Here is a 21,385-nt window from a genome sequence, read left to right on the forward strand (position 1 = left end):
AAAAAAAAAAAAAAAAAAAAAAAAAGATTCCAAGATTCTGAGATGCAGCGAGTCTAGTGATCATGAACTCTGGATCTGGCCCTAAGATGCTGCGGTGGCAGATACTCTAAGGCTCTATGATAATGAGTCCTGAGCTCACAAGCTCTAAGAGGCAAAGGCAGCAGGGGGCCAAGAACCCGGCCAATCCCCGGTTCTGAATTCTGAGATTCTGTAAATCAGAGTTGACCTTCAGATGCCTGGATATTAAGATTCAAAATCCGTGAACATTGTATCTTGAGTCCAAAATTCTGGGAGGCCAAAGTACTGTTGTCTCCTCTAGGATTTTTCTTTTTTTTTGAGACAGGGTCTTGCTCTGTCACCCAAGCTGGAGTGCGGTGGTGTGATCATGGCTCACTGCAGCCTTGACTTCCTGGGCTCAAGCAATTCTCCCACCTCACCCTCCCAAGTAGCTGGGACCACCGGCATGGACCACCATGCCAGGCTAATTTTTAAAATTTCCGTAGAGACAGGGTCTCACTATGTTGTTGTATTAGTCTGTTCTCATGCTGCTATAAAGAACTGCCCAAGAGTGGATAATTTATAAAGGAAAGAGGCTTGATTGACTCACAGTTCCGCAGGGCTGGGGAAGCATCAGGAAACTTACAATCATTGTGGAAGGGGAAGCAAACAGGTCCTTCTTCACATGGTGGTAGGAAGAAGAAGTGCCAAGCAAAAGGGGGAAACGCCCCTTATAGAATCATCAGATCTCTTGAGGACTCACTCACTATCGTGAAAACAGCATGAGGGTAACTGCCCCCATGATTAAATTACCTTTCACAGGGTCACTCCCATGATACATGGGGATTATGGGAACTACAATTCAAGGTGAGATTTAGGTGTGGACACAGAGCCAAACCATATCAGTTGCCCAGGCTGGTACTGAACTGCTAGGCTTCAGCAATCCTCCTGCGTCAGCCTCCTGAGTAGCTGGGACCACAGGTGTAAGTCACCAGGCCCAGCTAATTTTTAACATTTCTGTGGAGATGGTGTCTCACTGTGTTGCCCAGGCTTGCCTCAAACTCCTGGGCTCAGGTGATCTCCCTCCTCAGTCTCCCAAAGCGTTGGGATTACAGGCATGAGCCACTGCGCCTGGCCTCCTCTAGGATTTTTAAAGCATCTTATGAATCTAAAAAGTTCTCACTTTCAGGATTCCACAAACTAGGTATCCTCTGGGCTTGAGATTCTGCTTCTGCGATGGATCCCGGGGAGTATCCGAGGACCTATTTGCTGCCCTTGGGTGTCGCTGGGCAGGATTCTGCCTGCATCCCCCACCCCAATTTCTACATCCTGCACCCCACCCCCACACCCAGCAAGCCTGGCTAGGTCTCTGCCCCGCCAGGACCCTGGATGACTGTCCCCTGCCCCCAGGTCAGACAGCCCTGCACATCGCCATTGAGCGTCGCTGCAAACACTACGTGGAACTTCTCGTGGCCCAGGGAGCTGACGTCCACGCCCAGGCCCGTGGGCGCTTCTTCCAGCCCAAGGATGAGGGGGGCTACTTCTACTTTGGTAAGGAGGGGCCTGGTAGGGGCTGACTGCATGCTGGAGAAGCATGACCGGAGATAGCGTGATACTGGTTGGTGTCTGCAGCCCTGACCATCCCCCAGACACCCAGGGCCACTCTGGCCATGGGCGCAGGCAGCACTCTGGAGCACAGGCTGCACATCGGTCTTGGTCACAGGGCCCTTGCCTCTGAGGTGTAAGTGCCATGGGGGAACTTGGCACCATGGACCTGGATTCAGGTCCTCACTCCAGTCAGGCACGGTGGCTCACACCTGTCATCCCAGCACTTTGGGAAGTCAAGGCAGGAGGATCGCTTGAGGGCAGGAGTTTGAGACCAGCCTAGGCAACATAGCAAGACCCTGTCTCTTTTACAAATTTAAGAAATGGCTGGGCACGGTGGCTCATGCCTGTAATCCTAGCACTTTGGGAGGACGAGGCAGGCGGATCACCTGAGGTCAAGAATTCGAGACCAGCCTGGCCAAAGGCATAGTGAAACCCCATCTCTACAAAAATAACAAAAATTAGCCAGGCATGATGGCGGGTGCCTGTAATCCCAGCTACTTGGGAAGCTGAGGCAGGAGAATCGCTTGAACCTAGGGGACAGGGGTTGCAATGAGCCGAGATTTCCTCATTGCACTCCAGCCTGGGTGACAGAGTAAGACTCCATTTCAAAAAAAAAAAAAAAAAATTAGGTGGCATGGTGGCATGTGCTTGTAGTCCCAGCTGCTTGGGAGGCCGAGGCTGGAGGATCACTTGAACCTAGGAGTTCGAGGCTGCAGTAAGCCGTGGTTGCACCACTGCACTCCAGCCTGGAAAATAGAGCAAGACCCTGTCTTTAAAAAGCAAAAAGAAAACAACAAAAAAAGCCAAATCCTCACTCTGCACTTTCCAGGCATGTGACCTCACTTCCCTGAGCCTCACCTTCCCCAGCTATGCAGTAGGGATCATGAGAGGCCCTTGGGTTGTGATGTCAGCGCCCAGCTCTGTACTGTTTGTGTCCTTTAATCTGGTTTATGCTGGGACCAACAGCCCCATCACCAGCCCACCACTGCTGTTGTCATCATTGGACTCATGAAATATTTTGAATTTTGCCCCTGCTTAAAGGCATTCATTATGTGCAGCTCAGGGACAAAGTCACACAAATAATTCCACATCAGCTGGGTGCGGTGGCTTATGCTTGTAATCCCAGCACTTTGGGAGGCCGAGGTGGGCGGATCACTTGAGGTCAGGAGTTTGAGACCAGCCTGGCCAACATGGCAAAATCCTGTCTCTACTAAAAATACAAAAATTAGCCAGATGTGGTGGCGTGCACCTGTAATCCCAGCTACTCGGCTGAGGCACAAGAATCGCTTGCACCCGGGAAGTGGAGGTTGCAATGAGCCGAGATTGTACCACTGCACTCCAGCCTAGGTGACAGAGTGAGACTTTGTCTCAAAAAAAAAACAAAAAACAAACAAACAAGAATTCCATCATTGGATATGTCCAGTCCCTCACAGACTCCAAATCACATGGCTGTGCCCTTAACTAGCCACACCCCGTCTCCCTGGCATCACCCAGAGAAACGTGCAGTTCATATCCACTGCTGGTGCTGTCTCTGTCATCATCCTCAGAGTGCCACGGTGTCCGTCCCCTGAGTGTCTGTAGGCAGAGTCCCACCCTGGGCCCCCTTTGCTGACCTCCCACCCTCCACCCTGGCCCGTAGGGGAGCTGCCCCTGTCGCTGGCTGCCTGCACCAACCAGCCCCACATTGTCAACTACCTGACGGAGAACCCCCACAAGAAGGCGGACATGCGGCGCCAGGACTCACGAGGCAACACGGTGCTGCACGCACTGGTGGCCATTGCCGACAACACCCGTGAGAACACCAAGTTCGTTACCAAGATGTACGACCTGCTGCTGCTCAAGTGTGCCCGCCTCTTCCCCGACAACAACCTGGAGGCCGTGCTCAACAATGACGGCCTCTCGCCCCTCATGATGGCTGCCAAGACGGGCAAGATTGGGGTGAGTGTGCGGCTGGGGGCACAGCTGATCCACCCGCTCGTACCCCTCTACACACACACACACACACACACACGAGGGTCTGCTGTACATGCACCTCCCAACATGCCAACCCCAGTGTGCAGATGTCCCAGCTCAAGAACCTGCTATGGCTCCCTAGTGTCCAGCCAAGCTCCTTAGCTTCATCCCTGAGCCTCTCGCCTCATGTCACCCTACTGGATGTTCACCCCTCCACCCCCACCAGCCAGGATGAGCCACTGATAGGAGACTGAGTCCCAGGGCCCTAGCCCAGTGGTGCTCCCAGCCTCAAACCTGTTGAATGGCCCTGCCCCAGTTCCTTCCCTTTTCTGGGCCGCACAGCATGGGGCCTGGAGAAGGGTTTCTCAACTTCAGCAGGATTATTTTGGGCGGCAGGTTCTTTGTGGTGGGGACCGTCTTGTGCTATTGCCGGACATTGATCTGCATCCCGGGCCTCTACCCACCAGATGCCAGGAGCACCTCCCCTTACACTTGTGACCACCAAAAATATCTCCAGAACATTGCTGAATTGTCCTCTGGGGGGGCACCATGGCTGTGATTGGGAACCAAGTCTGGAGTACCCTAGAGGCAGGAGCACCTGTCCAAGCCCTGGTATTACCACTTCCCAGTGTGTGACCTCAGACATCTCATTTCCCTTTTCTGTGCCCCAGTTTCCTTGTCTGTAAAATGGGGATATAAGAGTGTCCTCTGGTGTGGTGGTGTGACAAATGCGGTGATCCACATAAGGCTCTTAGGAAGGAGCCCGGGAGGGGCAGTAAATGCTCACTTACACGTCTGTAATGCCAGCTACTTGGGAGGCTGAGGTGAGAGGATCGTTTAAGTCCAGCCTGGATTATTTGAGATCCCAAATAAATAAAAACCGAAATAAAAAAATAAATAAAAATGTAGCAAAAATTACCAAAATTGCAATTATACCATGGCCCTGAGGCAGTAGAAAGGCTCCGGTTTAAATCCTGGCTTCGGCTGGGCTCAGTGGCTCATGTCTGTAATCCTAGCACTTTGGGAGGCTGAGGTGGGAGGAGCACTTAAGCCCAGGAGGTTGAGGCTGCAATGAACTGTGATAGTGCCATTGCACTCCAGTCTGGGCAACAGAGCCAGACCCTGTCTCAAAAAAATCCTGGCTGTGCACAGTGGCTCACGCCTGTAATCCCAGCACTTTGGGAGGCCGAGGTGGGCGGATCACCTGAGGTCAGGAGTTTACGACCAGCCTGGCCAACATGGTGAAACCCCATCTCTACTAAAAATACAAAAATATTAGCTGGGTGTGGTAGCGGGCACCTGTAATCCCAGCTACTCAGGAGGCTGAGACAGGAGAATTGCTTGAACCTGGGAGGAGAAGGTTGCAGTGAGCTGAGATCGTGCCACTGCACTCCAGCCTGGGTGACAGAGAGAGACTCTGTCTCAAAACAAAAACAAACCCCAAAATCCTAACATTGCCTGACCTTGGGCAATTCCCACCCCTCTCTGTGCCTCTGCTTCCCTGTATGTAAGCCAGGGAAGGAGGAGTGGTAACAGGAAGGACCGCATATGATCGTCAGTATTATAATTCACATATCATTAAGATGGATTCATTGCTATTTTAACGGCATGAAGAAGATATTCATTACAATTAAGATGTTGAAGTCTCATCCAGGTTCCATCTGGCTCCAGCTGACTGGTTAAGTGGCTTCTGGAACACCCTTCATTTTTCCCAGCCTCCACTCTTTATCTGTAAACCAAGATAATAAGAGCAAGAATTAAACAAGATGAGGAAAGGGTCCTCCAGCAGCCGGTGCTCAGCTGTTTTCTGGGGAGGCGTCATGTGCTGAGCTGGGCCCAGCCCTGGGGGTCTTTCCAGTGTGAGCCCCCTGACCCTCCTGGCCCCCTGTGCAGATCTTTCAGCACATCATCCGGCGAGAGGTGACAGATGAGGACACACGGCACCTGTCCCGCAAGTTCAAGGACTGGGCCTATGGGCCAGTGTATTCCTCGCTGTATGACCTCTCCTCCCTGGACACGTGTGGGGAAGAGGCCTCCGTGCTGGAGATCCTGGTGTACAACAGCAAGATTGAGGTGGGCTCCAGGAGGGGGCATGGGGTGTGAGGAAGGAGGGGCAGGGCTAGGAGCAGGGATGGGGCCCTGGGGCTGGGCTGGGGGAGACAGCCCCAGCCTCTGGGACCCAACGTTGTGGGTCTGTTGGCTGAATGCAAGAGAAGGTGCCAACTAAGTGCCCAGAACAGTGTCTGCCATGTGAGGAAATGAGGAAGACTTGTGGGAAGATGGACTTTTGGGGCAGGTAGGACTGGGTTGGGATCCTGGCTCTGTAACTTACATGCTGTGTGTCTCAGGACAAATGGCTCCACCTCTCTGGGTCTCAGCTTCCTCGTTTGTAACCTAGGGATAAGGATCATGGATATCCCATGTGGCTGTTGGGAGGACCAAAGAGGTTAATTTTAGAATGGCCTGGCACAGGGTAAACATTATGTCAGCTTTTACCATTCATGGTTGTTATATGAACTTTTGAAAGCTCTTTTTTTCGGCCAGGCACCATGGCTTATGCCTGTAATTCTAGCATTTTGGGGAGCCAAGGTGGGCGGATTGCTTGAAGCCAGGAGTTTGAGACTAGCCTGGGCAATATGGCGAAATCCCATCTCTACAAAAATAAAAATAAAAATAAAAATAAAAATTAGCCAGGCATGGTGGTGCGAGCCTGTAGTCCCAGCTACTTGGGAGGCTGAGGTGGGAGGATCACCAGAGCCTGGCGAGGTCGAGGCTTCAGTGAGCCGAGATCATGCCACTGCACTCCAGTCTGGGTGACAGAGTGAGACCCTGTCTCAAAACAAACAAACAAACAAACAAACCAAGCTTCTTTCCCCCACTTAGCAGTATTTTGTGAACAGCATTCTGTACTTTTAAATATCCTTTGGTAATATTGTCGCTGCATGTAAATGTACCATATTCAAATGAACCGTTCTCTTATTGCCGGTCGCTTGGGTTTGTTTCTGCCTTTATCAGGAATAACACTACAAGAGCATCTCTGTGACCGGGTGGGGTGGCTCACGCCTGTAATCCCAGCACTTTGGGAGGCTGAGGCGGGTGGATCACGAGGTCAGGAGATTGAGACCATCCTGGCTAACATGGTGAAACCCCGTCTCTACTAAAAAATACAAAAAATTAGCCGGGCGTGGTGGCGGGCACCTGTAATCCCAGCTACTCGGGAAGCTGAGGCAGGAGAATGGCGTGAACCCGGGAGGCGGAGCTTGCAGTGAGCCGAGATCGCGCCACTGCACTCCAGCCTGGGCGACAGAGCGAGACTCCGTCTCAAAAAAAAAAAAAACAAGAGCATCTCTGTGGCTGCGTTATTGCACAAATCATGATTATAGAGAAACTCAAGTTAGTAAAGGGCTAGGAAGCTATACAAATGGAGTAGAACATGCTGGGGACTGGGTGTGGGTGGTCTCCCTTCTAGCCCTGCCCTGTGGCTTACTGGTCTGTGAGCTTGGCTTCCTTGCAAGACCTCATTTCCCTCATTTTTTGAATTAGTGACCATATTGATTTAAATTAGTGGTGGCAGGAGGTTTAGCATCTCAGGTGCAAACTGATTGATTAGTAGTTTCTACCCAGGGAACTGTATGAATACAATTGTGCAGGGCTCAATTATTGATGTCTGCCCTGGGTTCAGAATTGGAGAATTGTGGTGAGTCAATCATTTATCATCTTTGGGCAAAATTTCTCAATCTTTCTCTCTGAATCAGAATTTCTGAGAGTGGAGGCCAGGATTTATACTTGCAGCAAGCTACATAGATGATTTTTCGGCCAGCAGCTCGGTACTATCCACAGATTGGAGTTTGGGAACCATGAGAATAAATGTCTTTTTTCTTTTTTGAGATGGAGTCTCACTATTGTCACCCAGGCTGGAGTGCAGTGGTGCGATCTAGGCTCACTGCAGTCTCCGCCTCCCAGGTTCAAGTGATTCTCCTGCCTCAGCCTCAGGAGTAGCTGGGATTACAGGTGTGCACCACCACTCCTGGCTAATTGTTGTGTTTTTAGTAGAGATGGGGTTTCACCACGTTGGCCAGGCTGATCTTGAACTCCTGACCTCAGGTGATCCGCCTGTCTTGGCCTCCCAAAGTGCTGGGATTATAGGCGTAAGCCACCGCGCCTGGCCTGAAAATAAATGTCTTTTAAGGGACTTTCCAGTTCCGAGTTCTGTGATGCTAGAGTGGGGTGGAAAGGTACATTGAGGCAGAATCGGGCAGAATCTCAAATGGTGAGTGCAGGAGCTTGGGGCTGATTTTCAGTATCTGTCCAGTTCCCCATGAATCCTTGAATGCAGCTGAGGAACAGATGGAAAGAGAAAGTGCTGTCCGGGTGGAGGGTGGGGGAAGGCACACCCGAGGCAGCCTGCCTGGACCGCCCCCCCACACCTCAGGAAGGCAGCCCCCGACCACCCTGCCTCTCATAGAACCGCCACGAGATGCTGGCTGTGGAGCCCATCAATGAACTGCTGCGGGACAAGTGGCGCAAATTCGGGGCTGTCTCCTTCTACATCAACGTGGTCTCCTACCTGTGCGCCATGGTCATCTTCACCCTCACCGCCTACTACCAGCCGCTGGAGGGCACGGTGAGTGCCCGGGGACCAGGCAGGGCTGGGGCAGGCACTGGGCTGAGCCACACAGGACTGGGGCACAACCTCATCCTTCTGGATCCCCTGTAGGAGGAACTGGAGAAGGTTTAGGAACAGGTTGGGGAGGCGCCCTCCAACATCCAGGGGTGGCCCTGAGCTGGGAGGAGGAAGACTCAGGAGGAAGAGAGTGAAGGAGGAGGCTCCATGGGATGCAGATGTTTCAGGCCTGGGGGAACATCTGGATTGGGGGCCAGATGTTGGAGGGGCTGGGTGACGACCTGTGTGCCCTTGCTGCTCCCCAGCCGCCGTACCCTTACCACACCACAGTGGACTACCTGCGGCTGGCTGGCGAGGTCATTACGCTCTTCACTGGGGTCCTGTTCTTCTTCACCAACGTGAGTGCCTGGGCCCCGTGTCCCCGACCCTGCCTGCCCTCCTCTTCTCTTCCTGCATCTCTTTTCTCTTCCTCACTTTCTCTTCTCTGTCCTCCAAATGGTCCTTCTCCTTTCCTTCCTCCTTTTATTTTCTCATTTCTCTTCTACCTCCTCCAATCCCATGTTCTCCAGCTCTGCTTTTTTCTCCTTTTCTAACAGGAAAGAGTCCTTTGTCTTTTCTCTGTACCAGCCTCTGCCTCCCTCTCTTCTATCCCTTTCTCTGTCTCCTCTCTCCTCTCCTCTCCTGCTGGCCCCACCCCTTTCACGTACCCCCTTCTGTCTTCCAGATCAAAGACTTGTTCATGAAGAAATGCCCTGGAGTGAATTCTCTCTTCATTGATGGCTCCTTCCAGCTGCTCTAGTGAGTAGAGGTCCCTGGGGGCAGCTTCTGGGTGAGGAAGGCGGGTTTGGGCTGCTAGGTCATCCAGATTCAGGAGAGAGGTGATTCTATTAGAAATGAATGCACCCAACCTGGGCAGCTCTAACCCAAAGTCAGGACAAAGCCACAAACAATAGGGTCTTCTGGTTAAAGAAAAATTCTGATTGCTAGGGAATTATCATATACACCATGGATAGAAATAATTTTAACCTCTTATGCTGGTGAATGATTGCTAATGTCTGCCTGAAGTGCATGTTAAGAATTTTGCACCTGTGTCTGTGTTTAGTGGGAAAGAGTTGGGATTGATTAATGATGTCTGCCTGGGACAGTGAATGAGAGAGTTACTGAGTGTGTGTTACCTCTTCCACATTTCCCTTAGAGTTGGAGGATGATGAAATTCACTTAGCCACAAAATCTCCACTGAACACTGCTAAATCTTTCTTTAGCAATTCAAAGGGGCATCACTTCAGGATCTTCTGGGACCTCAGGATTAATTGCCAGCTAATTGAATGTTCTTGTTAACAGAATGCTGGGGAACCCTGCTAATCCACTTTGTTTCTTTTCTGGGGGTCTAGAAGGCATTGGGAAGTCCTGATACCCTGGAGGGCTTGGAGGTGTGTCTCCCCCTCCAGAGCCTCATTGTCCCCTCTCCCCTCTGGCCTGTCTTGTGGTCTCTGCTGCACTGCAGCTTCATCTACTCTGTCCTGGTGATCGTCTCAGCAGCCCTCTACATGGCAGGGATCGAGGCCTACCTGGCCGTGATGGTCTTTGCTCTGGTCCTGGGCTGGATGAATGCCCTTTACTTCACCCGTGGGCTGAAGCTGACGGGGACCTATAGCATCATGATCCAGAAGGTATGGGCTGGGAGGACCCTCTGGACTCGTGTGTTCCTGGAGGGAGTCACACACACCACATGCACACTTATGCGCCTGCAGACCTGAGGATGCCGGGTACCATGGGGGCAGGAGGCATGGTCTGGACACTGGGGTGGGACCAGGGTGGAGATGGAGGAATGGGGAAAGTGAGAAACCATGTGTCTCCTCTTTGCCTCCATAATCCCGCTGGGGTCTTTAGATTCTCTTCAAGGACCTTTTCCGATTCCTGCTCGTCTACTTGCTCTTCATGATCGGCTATGCTTCAGGTGAGCTCTGGGTGCTCAGGAGGGCCTGGCAGGGCTGGTGCAAGGACAGCCTTGCTGAATTCTTTTTTTTTTTTTTTGAGTTGGAGTTTTGCTCCTGTTGCCCAGGCTGGAGTACAATGGCGCAATCTCAGCTCACTGCAACCTCCACCTCCCAGGTTCAAGTAATTCTCCTGCCTCAGCCTCCCACGTAGTTGGGATTATGGGCTCCTGCCACCACGCCCCGCTGTTTTTTAATTTTTTTTTTTTTTTTTGTATTTTTAGTAGAGATGGAGTTTCACCATGTTGGCCAGGCTGGTCTTGAACTCCTGACCTCAGGTGATCCACCCTCCTTGGCCTCCCAAAATGGTGGGATTACAGGTGTGAGCCAACGCGCCCAGCCACTGAGTTCTTATTTGTGTGCCAGGCAGCAGACTAAGTACGTTTCCATCCTTGCCTCCCAACAAGCCTGTAAGCTAAGTGCGTTTATTATCCCCTCTTATAGAAAAGGAAACTGAGGCTTAGGAGGGTTAAATAACTAGCACAAGCTCAAAAGCCAGTGAATGGTGGCCGGGTGCAGTAGCTCACACCTGTAATCCCAACACTTCAGGAGGCTGAGGCGGGTGGATAACTTGAGGTCAGGAGTTTGAGACCAGCCTGACCAACATGGCAAAACCCCGTCTCTACCAAAAAATACAAAAATTAGATAGGCATGGTGGTGCGCAATTATAGACCCAGTTACTTGGGAGGCTGAGGCACAAGAATCACTTGAACCCAGGAGGTGGAGGTTGCAGTAAGCCAAGATGGCACCACTGCACTCCAGCCTGGGCAACACAGCGAGATTCTGTCTCAAAAAAAAAAAGGCTAGTGAATGGCAAAACTGGAGTATCAGCTATTGCTACAAAGGAAGCCACCTAAAGTGGGGCTTAAAATAGCACCCACTTATTATTATTATTATTATTTTTTTTTGTGGCAAGGTCTCACTCTGTCACCAAGGCTGGAGGGCAGTGGTTCTCTCGGCTCACTGCAACCTCTGCCTCGTGGGTTCAAGCAATTCTCTTGCCTCAGCCTCTCGAATAGCTGGGATTACAGGCATGTGCCACCACGCATGGCTAAGTTTTATATTTTTGGTAGAGACGGGGTTTCACTATGTTGGCCAGGCTGGTCTCGAACTCCTGACCCCAAGTGATCCACCCACCTTGGCCTCCCAAAGTGCTGGGATTACAGGCGTGAGCCACTGTACCAGGCCAACTTATTATTGCTTATGAGTCAATGGGTCAGCTGGGTGGCTGTGCTGCCCTGGGCCAGGTTTGGCTGATCCCTACAGGCTCTTGTGCCTGTAGTCAGCTGGCAGGCTGGCTGCTGGCTGACTGGTCTAGCTAGTATGGACTTGGTTAGAGGGGTTTTGCTATCTGTCTTCCACGTGGTCACTCATCTCTGGCCAGCTAGCTTGGGCTTGTCCACATGGTGGCCTTAGGGTTCCAAGAACATGAGCAGAAGTGTTCAAGGACACCTCCTGGCATGGCATCACTGCTGCCTTACTCTGTTGGCCAAAGCAAATCACAAGGCCAGCCTCGATTCAAGGGGTGGGGAAATAGACACCACTTCTTTTTTTCCATTTTTTTTTTTTTTTGGTGGAGGCAGGGTCTTGCTATGTTGCCCAGGCTGGTCTTGAACTCCTGGGCTCAAGCAGTCCTCCCGCCTCAACCTCCCAAAGTGCAGGATTACAGGCGCGAGCCACTGTACCTGGCCTAGACTCCACTTCTTAGTGGGAGAAACTGTAAAGCCACATTGAAGGGGCATGGATACATGGAAGGATAAAATTTAATAATTAAACTACCAGCCCAGGTATTTTCTTAAAGCCCAACATCAGCTCCCTTTGATATACCTTTTCTGTGATGTCATGATGCCACGCAGAAGCATTCTGGGACCTCAGTGGCACGGGTCATGCGGGAAGGACCAGGGACCAGGGCTGGAGAAACTGACCAAGTCCTTGGGCTGATCCCTGAGGGGTGGGTAATCTGACATCAATGCCCAGCATCCAAAGGGGAGTGGCCAACTCAGGTTAGACCTGGACACATTCACATCTGAGCAGGTTCATCAGGGGACGAGCCTGGCACAGGAATCTGATGAGGGTGATATTTTAACCCACGATAGTGGCCAAGTCTCTATGTAGATTATTGGTGGGAAGTGGAATTGTAGTTTTCACTGGGGAGATAGGGACAGGGTACAGCTTTCCCTTCCCAGGGATCACACTGGAAAAACTAGACAGTGTCAAGGGTTCAACAACAGTTTGGGATTCAGGTCAGGGATCTAGCCCTACTGCAGTCCTAGTTATTGAAACTGAGGAGAAACAAGGGTTAGAGTAGCAGCTTAGCAGTCAGCTTGGTCGCAGGGCTTCTCCTTATAGGATGCACTAGATCTCAGTTCTGAGGCTGACATGACATAAACAGGACACACACGCTTCTGTTCCCACACTTTGGTGTCCATAGCAGACATCACTAATGGATCACAGAACAGTTTTTCTGGTGAGTCCAGACAAGGTCTCAGAATCCTTCTCAACACAGTGTTTCACCAGGTACTATACAACTTAAGAGTATTAGCATATGAGTTGAAATCTGCATACTCTAATCCCTGGTTGCAGGCAATATGACATTTTATGCTCCACTGACTGATGGGACTGAGCCTTCTTCATGCTCCCCTCCCTGGCTGGTTTAGGGACAAGTTGTTGCTGCCAAACTGTGTGGAGAAGGAATCTGAAGCTCCACCTGGGCTTAGTAGGAAAGGAGAACCATGATGAGTTTGAGATGTCTAGAGCAGGAGAGGCCCCTTAGAGAACATGGCTTCAGGGACAGTCAGGACTGGTGCCTGGTTTCAGCCCCCACTTTTCCTCTCTAGGTTGGGATGGAGTGGGAAACTGTCAGAGAGAGAGTCTACCCCTGCGAATAGGGGCATTCCAGAGCCCCCAAGACCTCTAAGAATGGTAGGCTGCATTAGGATTTCCCAACACTATTGACACTTGAGACCAGATCATTCTTCGTGGCGGGGACCATCCTGTGCATTGTAGGGTGTCAGGCAGCACCCCTGGCCTCCATCCACCTGATGCCAGTAGCACCCCCATCCCCAGTCGTAACAACCAAATATGTCTTCAGACATTGTCAAATGTCCCCTGGTGGGAAAAACTGACCTTCCCTGGACTAGACCCTGAAAACCTCTTCCCTCCTGGTAGCAGGGAACCACCAGGTTGTGTAAGGAGGGGTGAACTGTCCCAGGCTGGAAACAGAGCAGGTCAAAACTCCCACGCTTATCAGTAGTGGGACTGAGCCTGTGAGTAGCCATTGCATTCCAGCCTGGGCAACATAGCAAGACCCCATCTCAGAAAGAAAAAGAGAGAGAGAGAGAGATTGAGAGAGAGAGAGAGAGAGAGAACCTCTTCCTTATCAGCAAGAGTTTATGGAAAGGCTTCAAAGGTTTTGGGATCAGGAGGACCTGGGTTTGGTGTGGCTTGGCTGACATGCAGGGTGACATGGGTCAGCGTGTAGGCCAGCGTGCTCTCCTCACTAGGCCTCAGCTTTCCCCTCCAGCAAATGAGAATGACACCCTCCACCTCTCTGCGGGTGTCCTCACACTCAGTGAGTGCCACCCCCATCCTCCCACAGCCCTGGTCTCCCTCCTGAACCCGTGTGCCAACATGAAGGTGTGCAATGAGGACCAGACCAACTGCACAGTGCCCACTTACCCCTCGTGCCGTGACAGCGAGACCTTCAGCACCTTCCTCCTGGACCTGTTTAAGCTGACCATCGGCATGGGCGACCTGGAGATGCTGAGCAGCACCAAGTACCCCGTGGTCTTCATCATCCTGCTGGTGACCTACATCATCCTCACCTTTGTGCTGCTCCTCAACATGCTCATTGCCCTCATGGGTGAGACAGTGGGCCAGGTCTCCAAGGAGAGCAAGCACATCTGGAAGCTGCAGGTGAGGCCCCAGGGCCCCCAGCCCTACTCTACCGGCCACCCTCGTCCTTCCAAGGACACTCACCCGACTGGCTTCCTCGGCCTTCCACTCTGAGCAAGCCGTGTCTTCTCATTCTGCCTCCACTTCTCTGTCTGTAAAATGGGCATCAGAGGCTGCTGCTGACTTCCCGGAGCTGCCTAGTGAATTTTGAGGTGGCTTCTTGCCTGGCCACCAGCAGTGGGCTCAGATTCTCCTTGTGGTCCAGCTCACAGGACAGAGTCGGCTCCACCTAGCATGACTGAGTGACTTCTGCCAGCTCAGAAAGTGCTCAGTGGGCATCAGCATTTCAGCAACGGTCCCACGCTGAGCCCAGGGGCAGCTTTTGTGCTCTAGCACTCCAGCACAGGGATGTCAGCATTCTCACGGGGGTCTTTTACTAGCAACCGTGAGCATGCTTCCTAGAGGAGAAACCAATGGGGACAGGGGCCGTCTTGGCCCCAGGGAGCTGCAGAAAGTTTTTACTTACCAAAAGCTTTCTATGCAATCCTGGGAAGAACAGGCCCTGGGATCACAGCTCTCCCAGGCCAGGTGCAGCCTACAAACCTGGTGTCCTAATAAACAGTGCTGCCCTACGGCCCAGGAATACAACACCCATGTTTACCTTGACTGTGCATTTCAGGAAAATGGTGCAGTGAGAAAAAAGGGCTCAAGGTCCTCCCAGGACTGGGTCTGAGGGAAACAGCTCCAGCCTGCTCTTAACCTTTATCTGTATTGCTTACTTCATTGGGCCTCAGTTTCCCCACTGGGCATCCTGTGGGCTGGAGTGCAATGGCGCCATCTTGGCTCGCTGCAACCTCTGCCTCCCAGGCTCAAGTGATTCTCCGGCCTCAGCCTTCTGAGGAGCTGGGGCTAAGGTGTGCACCACCTCACCCGGCTAATTTTTGTATTTTTTGTAAAGATGGGGTTTCACCATGTTGCCCAGGCTGGTCTTGAACTTCTGAGTTCAAGCGATCCACCTGCCTTGGCCTCCCAAAGTGCTGAGACTGCAGGTGTGAGCCACTCCACCCAGCCTCAGACCATTATATTAAAGAAACGAAACAAACTGCAAAATTTAAAAATTAAGAGATTCCCTATGAAAATCCAGATTTCTGGCTTTTCTTGAAAAGTTGGAAGCCCCAGGCAGTGCAGGGTCCGGATTCCTGCCTGGCAGCCCTCAGGTGGGGTGAGTGGCAGCTGCCCCCTTACACGTGGGCATTTGCTCCCTGTTCACCCCAGTCTCCACCCCTCCCTCACTGAGTGGCAACTGCTGTGTAAGCGTGATAGGACTTGGGCTGCAGCCTTTCTGCACCTGATCCTGTTTCACCGATTTGTTTTCCTGCCTGCCACCTGTGGGTATTTGAGTTTATAAACCCTGTGTCTAGTGGGGAGTAGGAGTCTAAATGCCTAGTTCTGGGCCCACCCCGGCCCGTTGTCTCATTTCTGCCACCAGAGCGGCAGGTGTGGGCTGTGAGGCTCACCGATGTCCCTCCTGACCCTCCCTCCCCGCAGTGGGCCACCACCATCCTGGACATTGAGCGCTCCTTCCCCGTGTTCCTGAGGAAGGCCTTCCGCTCTGGGGAGATGGTCACCGTGGGCAAGAGCTCGGACGGCACTCCTGACCGCAGGTGGTGCTTCAGGTGAGGCTGGGGCAGTGGGGCCAGGCGGGCAGGGCGGAACCATCCCCACTGGCTCGGGGCCCCTGCTGCTCCAGCGTCTTCTACCCATTGCAATTTCTGGAGCCACTGAGGCCCCAAGAGGCCCAAGCAGAGTTCATTTCCACCAGGCGATCTCAGGCAAGTCGGTCCACCTCTCTCAGCCTCAGTTTCTTCATCTGCGGAATGAGACAATGATCTCACAGGCTCCTAGGCTGTCGGTGCAGATTAGACAGGTCAGCACGTGAGAAGTGCTCAGCCAGTGCCCGATGTGCATTGGGACACCACAGGCTCCCCTGTTCCTTGCTCAGGGGGAAGCATAGACTTGGATGGTGGGTTCATTTGAGAGCATCACCCTGTATCTACCAAACAGTGGGGTGAGCTCTAGTGCCTTGGGTGAAATGGGAAGCTGAGGAATCTGCAGTTTCCAGGGCTGGAGACCTCACCTAGCCCATCTGTAGAATGACTCCGTGTTTCAGAGGCACAGGGAGTGCCAGCTTCTTAGGGGAACCCCTTCATGAATCTTTTCTTTCCAGTTGATTCATTCTTTGTAAAGTGGTTGTCAGCATAGAGCATAAGCAGAATGTTTGGAGTCAGGCAAAGTCAGTTTCTTCATCTGTGCAATGGGAACCATAATAGCACCCACTTCCTAGGCCAGCCGATCAGTTCAATTCCATTTTTTATTTGTTTGTTTTTAGAGGCAGGGTTGCTCAGGCTGGAGTGCAGTTGTGTGATCATAGCTGACTGCAGCCTCCAACTCCTGGTCTCAAGCGATCCTCCCACCTCAGCCTCCTCGTGCCACCATGTCCGACCAATTTTTAATTTTTTTGTAGAGATGGGGTTCTTGCTATGTTGCCCAGGCTGGTCTCAAACTCCTGGTCTCAAGCAATCCTCCCACCTCAGCCTCCCAAAATGCTGGGATTACAGGCGTGAGTCACCACACCCAGCCTCTGTTCAGTTTGAATTCAAAGCTCAAATCTTGGCTGGGCATGGTGGCTCATGCTTGTAATCCCAGCACCTTGGGAGGCCGAGGTGGGCGGATCACCTGAGGTCAGGAGTTTGAGACCACCCTGGGCAACATGGTGAAACCCCGTCTCCACTAAAATATAAAAATTAGTCGGGAGTGGCGGCGTGCACCTGTAATCCCAGCTACTCGGGAGGCTGAGGCAGGAGAATCGCTTGAACCTGGTAGGTGGACGTTGCAGTGAGCCGAGACTGTGCTACTGCACTCCAGTCTGGGGGACAGAGCAAGACTCTGCCTTAAAACAAACAAACAAAAATGAATAGATAGGAAAAAAAATTAAAGATAATATGTAAAAAAAAAAAAAAGATAATATATTAAAAAATGAGTGGATAAACAAAATGTGGGCTGTGTGTACAGTGAAATATTAGCATGGTGACTGTAATACCTACACTTTGGGAAGCGAGGCAAGAGGATTGCTTGAGCCCACGAGTTCAAGACCAACATAGTGAAACCCCATCTCTACAAAACATTTTAAAAAAATTAGCCAGGCGTGGTGGCATATCCCTGTAATCCCAACTACACGGGGGGCTGAAGTGGGAGGATCACTTGAGCCTGGGAGGTCAAGGTTGCAGTGAGCTGTGATTGTGCCACTGTACCCTAGCCTGGGCAATGGAGTGAGACTGTCTCAAAAGAAGGATAAAAAAAATAATTTCTGCTTGGGGGAATGGAAGAATTTTGAAAATAGACAGCAGTGATGGTCACACAATGTAGATGTGCTTAATGCCACTGAATTGTATACTCAAAAATGATTAAGATGGCAAATTTTTGTGTATGTGTATACACACACACACACACGTAAGTCTTTTTTTTTTTTTTTTTTTTTTTTTGAGATGGAGTCTTGCTCTTTCCCCCAGGTTGGAGTGCAGTGGCGTGATCTCGGCTCACTGCAACCGCCTCCCAGGTTCAAGTGATTTTCCTGCCTCAGCCTCCCGGGTCACTGGGACTACAGGCCTACAGGCGCCCGCTACCATGCCCCGCTAATTTTTTGTTGTTGTTGTTGTTGTTGTATTTTTAGTAGAGGTGGGGTTTCACCATGTTGGCCAGGCTGGTCTCGAACTCCTGACCTCAAATGACCCACCCACCTTGGCCTCCCACAGTGCTGGGATTGCAGGCAAGAGCCACCACGCCCAGCCTTGTTATGTATATGTTACCATAATAAAAAAATAGGAGGGTGTGCTGGGGATGGTGGCATGGGGAGCGTCTCTGTGGGGCTCCCCATGACCCTTTGCTTGGGCCCCTCCAGGGTGGATGAGGTGAACTGGTCTCACTGGAACCAGAACTTGGGCATCATCAACGAGGACCCGGGCAAGAATGAGACCTACCAGTATTATGGCTTCTCGCACACCGTGGGCCGCCTCCGCAGGGGTGAGTGGGGGGCGGGTGTGGAGGGGAGCCCCAGTCCATTCTCATCACGAATTTGCTTTGAGCAGTCCTGCTTCTTTCCGGGACTCAGTGTCCGTGTCTACAGAATGAGAGAGTGTGCCCCTGAGTTTCCTCCGCTGCTTGTGAATGCCTGGGGCACCTCACCTACATGGCTTCATACTGGCCCTCCCTACTGCTGACATGAGCTGGCCTGGGGAGGGAGGACGAGCTCCTCAGCCATCCCTGTGTGGAGAAAACCTTCCTGTTTGTCCAGTAAGCCATGAGCATGCGAGACGCAGCTGGAGAGGACACAGGCACTCAGGGCATTCGGCTCCAGGCTTGAATCCTGGTTCCTCCATTCTCTCCTGGGGAGGCACCTTGACCTCTCTTGAGCCCCAGTTTCCACCTCTGTAAAATGAGCATAATCACACCCCCGCTTCAGAGCACTGTGGAGTGCCCAGTACACAGTAGGCACTCAATATATGCACGCTCTCTCTCCACCAACCCCCACCCCTCCCTCTGATGTGCTCGTGGTGCAGATCGCTGGTCCTCGGTGGTACCCCGCGTGGTGGAACTGAACAAGAACTCGAACCCGGACGAGGTCGTGGTGCCTCTGGACAGCATGGGGAACCCCCGCTGCGATGGCCACCAGCAGGGTTACCCCCCCAAGTGGAGGACTGATGACGCCCCGCTCTAGGGACTGCAGCCCAGCCTCAGCCTCTCTGCCCGCCCATTTCTAGTCCAGCCACATTTCAGCAGTGCCTTCTGGGGTGTCCCCCCACACCCTGCTTTGGCCCCAGAGGCGAGGGCCCAGTGGAGGTGCCAGGGAGGCCCTAGGACCCTCTGGTCCCCAGGCTCTGCCTCCCCACCCTGGGGTGGGGGCTCCCGGCCACCTGTCTTGCTCCTATGGAGTCACATAAGCCAATGCCAGAGCCCCTCCACCGACAGGGCTCAGGCCCCAGCCCCTAGCCCCTGCCTCTCCATTATTTATTTGCTCTGCTCTCAGGAAGCGACATGACCCCTGCCCCAGCTGGAACCTGGCAGAGGCCTCGGGACCCCGTTCCAAGTGCACTGCCTGGCCAAGCCCCAGCCTCAGCCTGCGCCTGAGCTGCATGCGCCACCATTTTTGGCAGCGTGGCAGCTTTGCAAGGGGCTGGGGCCCTCGGCATGGGACCATGCCTTCTGTGTGTTCTGTAGTGTCTGGGATTTGCCGGTGCTCAATAAATGTTTATTCATTGATAGTGGAGATGGCAGGACGATGGTGGGGGTGGGAGGGATGGTAACAGGCATGAGACTACAGCGAGGGAGATGGGAGAGCTAGGAAATGCCTAGGGGGAGCCAGGGGCAGGGGTGAGCGTGAGGGCAGAAGTACTGACCGGGAGGCATTTAGAGTGTTGGTGGTTGGGGGCTGGACTGGGTGGTTGTGATGGTGGTAGTGGCCTGAGAGGTGGCTGAGGTTGGCGTTGCTGTGGGGAAGGTGGGGGTGGAGGGAGGGGAGGAGAGTGATGCTGGTGGGGGTAATAATGCTGGCCAGGGAAAGTCATGTTGGCAGGGCGAGAGCGATGCTGGTGGGGGTGACAGTAGTGCTGGCTGGGGGATAATGATCCCCGTGGAGACAGTACATTTGGGCAGGGGAGAGTAATGCTGGCCGGGGGTTGACAGTGCAGGTGCGGGGACTCTGGTGCTCATCAGGGGACAGTCATGCTGGGAGTGCTGCTGGGAGGGCTGTCCTGCTAGTGGGGAGGATGGTTGTCAGGCAGCATGGAGCAGGCGCGGCAGTGGGTGAACCTGGAGTGTCAGCAGGGTGCTGGGTGTGCATGCGGATCGCTGTGGTGAGGACCATGGTGGCAAGGGCGATTGGCAGTGGTTGTGGAGCTGGGATGGGTGGGGGTCATGGTGCTGCTGGCTGAGTGGGATGGTGTCTCCTTGAGGACTGCCTGCCTGTGTCTGTCCACAGGGCCACATGCCACCTGGAGCTGTGAGCCATGAGCCAGAGGTGAGGCTGACCCTCTTCTCTTCTGTATTAGTCTGTTCTCACGCTGCTGATAAAGACATACCCAAGACCGGGTAATTTATAAAGAAAAAGAGGTTTAATGGATTCATAGTTCCATGTGGCTGGGGAGGCCTCACAATCATGGCGGAAGGTGAAAGGCACGTCTTACATGGCAGCAGGCAAGACAGAAGAGAGCTTGGGAAACTCCCCAGCAGGGAAACTCCCCTTTATAAAACCACCAGATCTTGTGACACTATCACGAGAACAGCACAGGAAAGACCCACTCCCATGATTCAATTACCTCCCACTGGGTCCCTCCCACGACACGTGGGAATTGTGGGAGCTACAATTCAAGAGGAGATTTGGGTGGGGACACAGCCAACCTATATCACCTTACCAGGGCAGCCATTCACCTGGGGTCATACCCAACACCAATGAAGCTCCGAGGCAGCTCCAGACCTCCTGGCATGAGGAGGGACCCCACAAACACCCATCCTGCTGCCCCCACCCCAGAGCCAAGGAAGCCGCAGCCAGCTAGTTTCCCATGGCCTCCCAGCTCCGGGTCCAGCTTCCAGCTGGGATCTCGCGTCCTTCTGAAGCTTCAGTTGAGAAGAGCTTGGGTCTTGGAGGAGACCAAGGCCAAGGGCAGCTGCAGTGGAAAATACCATGGGGCTTGGGTTGAGCAGTCCTGAATTTGCATCGGCAATGGGTTATTTGGTTCAGGAAATGTTGGTTGAGTCACTTTACCTCTCTGGGTCTCCACCTCTTCATCTGTCAGAAGGGGAGAGTCAGTGGCAGGAGGGACATGAGTCTACCAAGCTCCATGAGCAGGAGGGAGGACTTGGATTACCACCAAGGCTGGCCAGGGGGCTCCAACCCCCCACCTCCTTCTACATTGCCCTCCAGGAGCAGATTGTAGCCCTCGTGGTCCAGGAGTAGGCCAGTTCTTCCCAGGGCTCCATGCTTTTTTATCTGTTCCCACGCCCAGATGGGGTCCTCAGCCAGCGCTCTCAACAGGCATCCCCAGAGCCATTCTGATTAGACAGGTTGTGTCAAAGGCTGTGCCTGAGCCAGTCCTCAGGTCCGGGTGACAGGGTGCTTCCTGGTGAACCTCCCCAGAACCACAGGGAACCCCAGCTAAGAGTGGCAGGTCAGCTCTCCGGAGGCTGCAGACAAACATCTTTCCCTCAGGTCAGGCTCTGGGAAGGAGCAGCCACGTGACTGAGCCCCTGGGGCTCAACTCTG

The 21,385-nt window shown here is 52.8% G+C and overlaps 1 protein-coding gene across 1 annotated transcript in view; it reads left to right on the forward strand.

Annotated features, from left to right (window-relative positions):
• The window catches only part of TRPV4 (transient receptor potential cation channel subfamily V member 4), a 35,352-nt gene extending 16,241 nt beyond the window's left edge, over positions 1-19,111 (forward strand). The window contains exons 4-15 of the mRNA XM_058425404.1: positions 1,408-1,548; positions 3,245-3,543; positions 5,452-5,631; positions 8,024-8,182; positions 8,488-8,580; positions 8,907-8,980; positions 9,687-9,852; positions 10,073-10,139; positions 13,775-14,091; positions 15,619-15,746; positions 18,029-18,150; positions 18,687-19,111. Coding sequence (XP_058281387.1) covers positions 1,408-1,548; positions 3,245-3,543; positions 5,452-5,631; positions 8,024-8,182; positions 8,488-8,580; positions 8,907-8,980; positions 9,687-9,852; positions 10,073-10,139; positions 13,775-14,091; positions 15,619-15,746; positions 18,029-18,150; positions 18,687-18,844 — 1,904 coding nt within the window. The 3' untranslated portion in view covers positions 18,845-19,111. The remainder of the gene's footprint in view (positions 1-1,407; positions 1,549-3,244; positions 3,544-5,451; positions 5,632-8,023; positions 8,183-8,487; positions 8,581-8,906; positions 8,981-9,686; positions 9,853-10,072; positions 10,140-13,774; positions 14,092-15,618; positions 15,747-18,028; positions 18,151-18,686) is intronic.
• The last annotated feature ends 2,274 nt before the right edge of the window (positions 19,112-21,385 follow it).

This window comes from Hylobates moloch, unplaced genomic scaffold (genome assembly GCF_009828535.3).
Source record: "Hylobates moloch isolate HMO894 unplaced genomic scaffold, HMol_V3 SCAFFOLD_12, whole genome shotgun sequence".
Lineage (NCBI taxonomy): Eukaryota > Metazoa > Chordata > Mammalia > Primates > Hylobatidae > Hylobates > Hylobates moloch.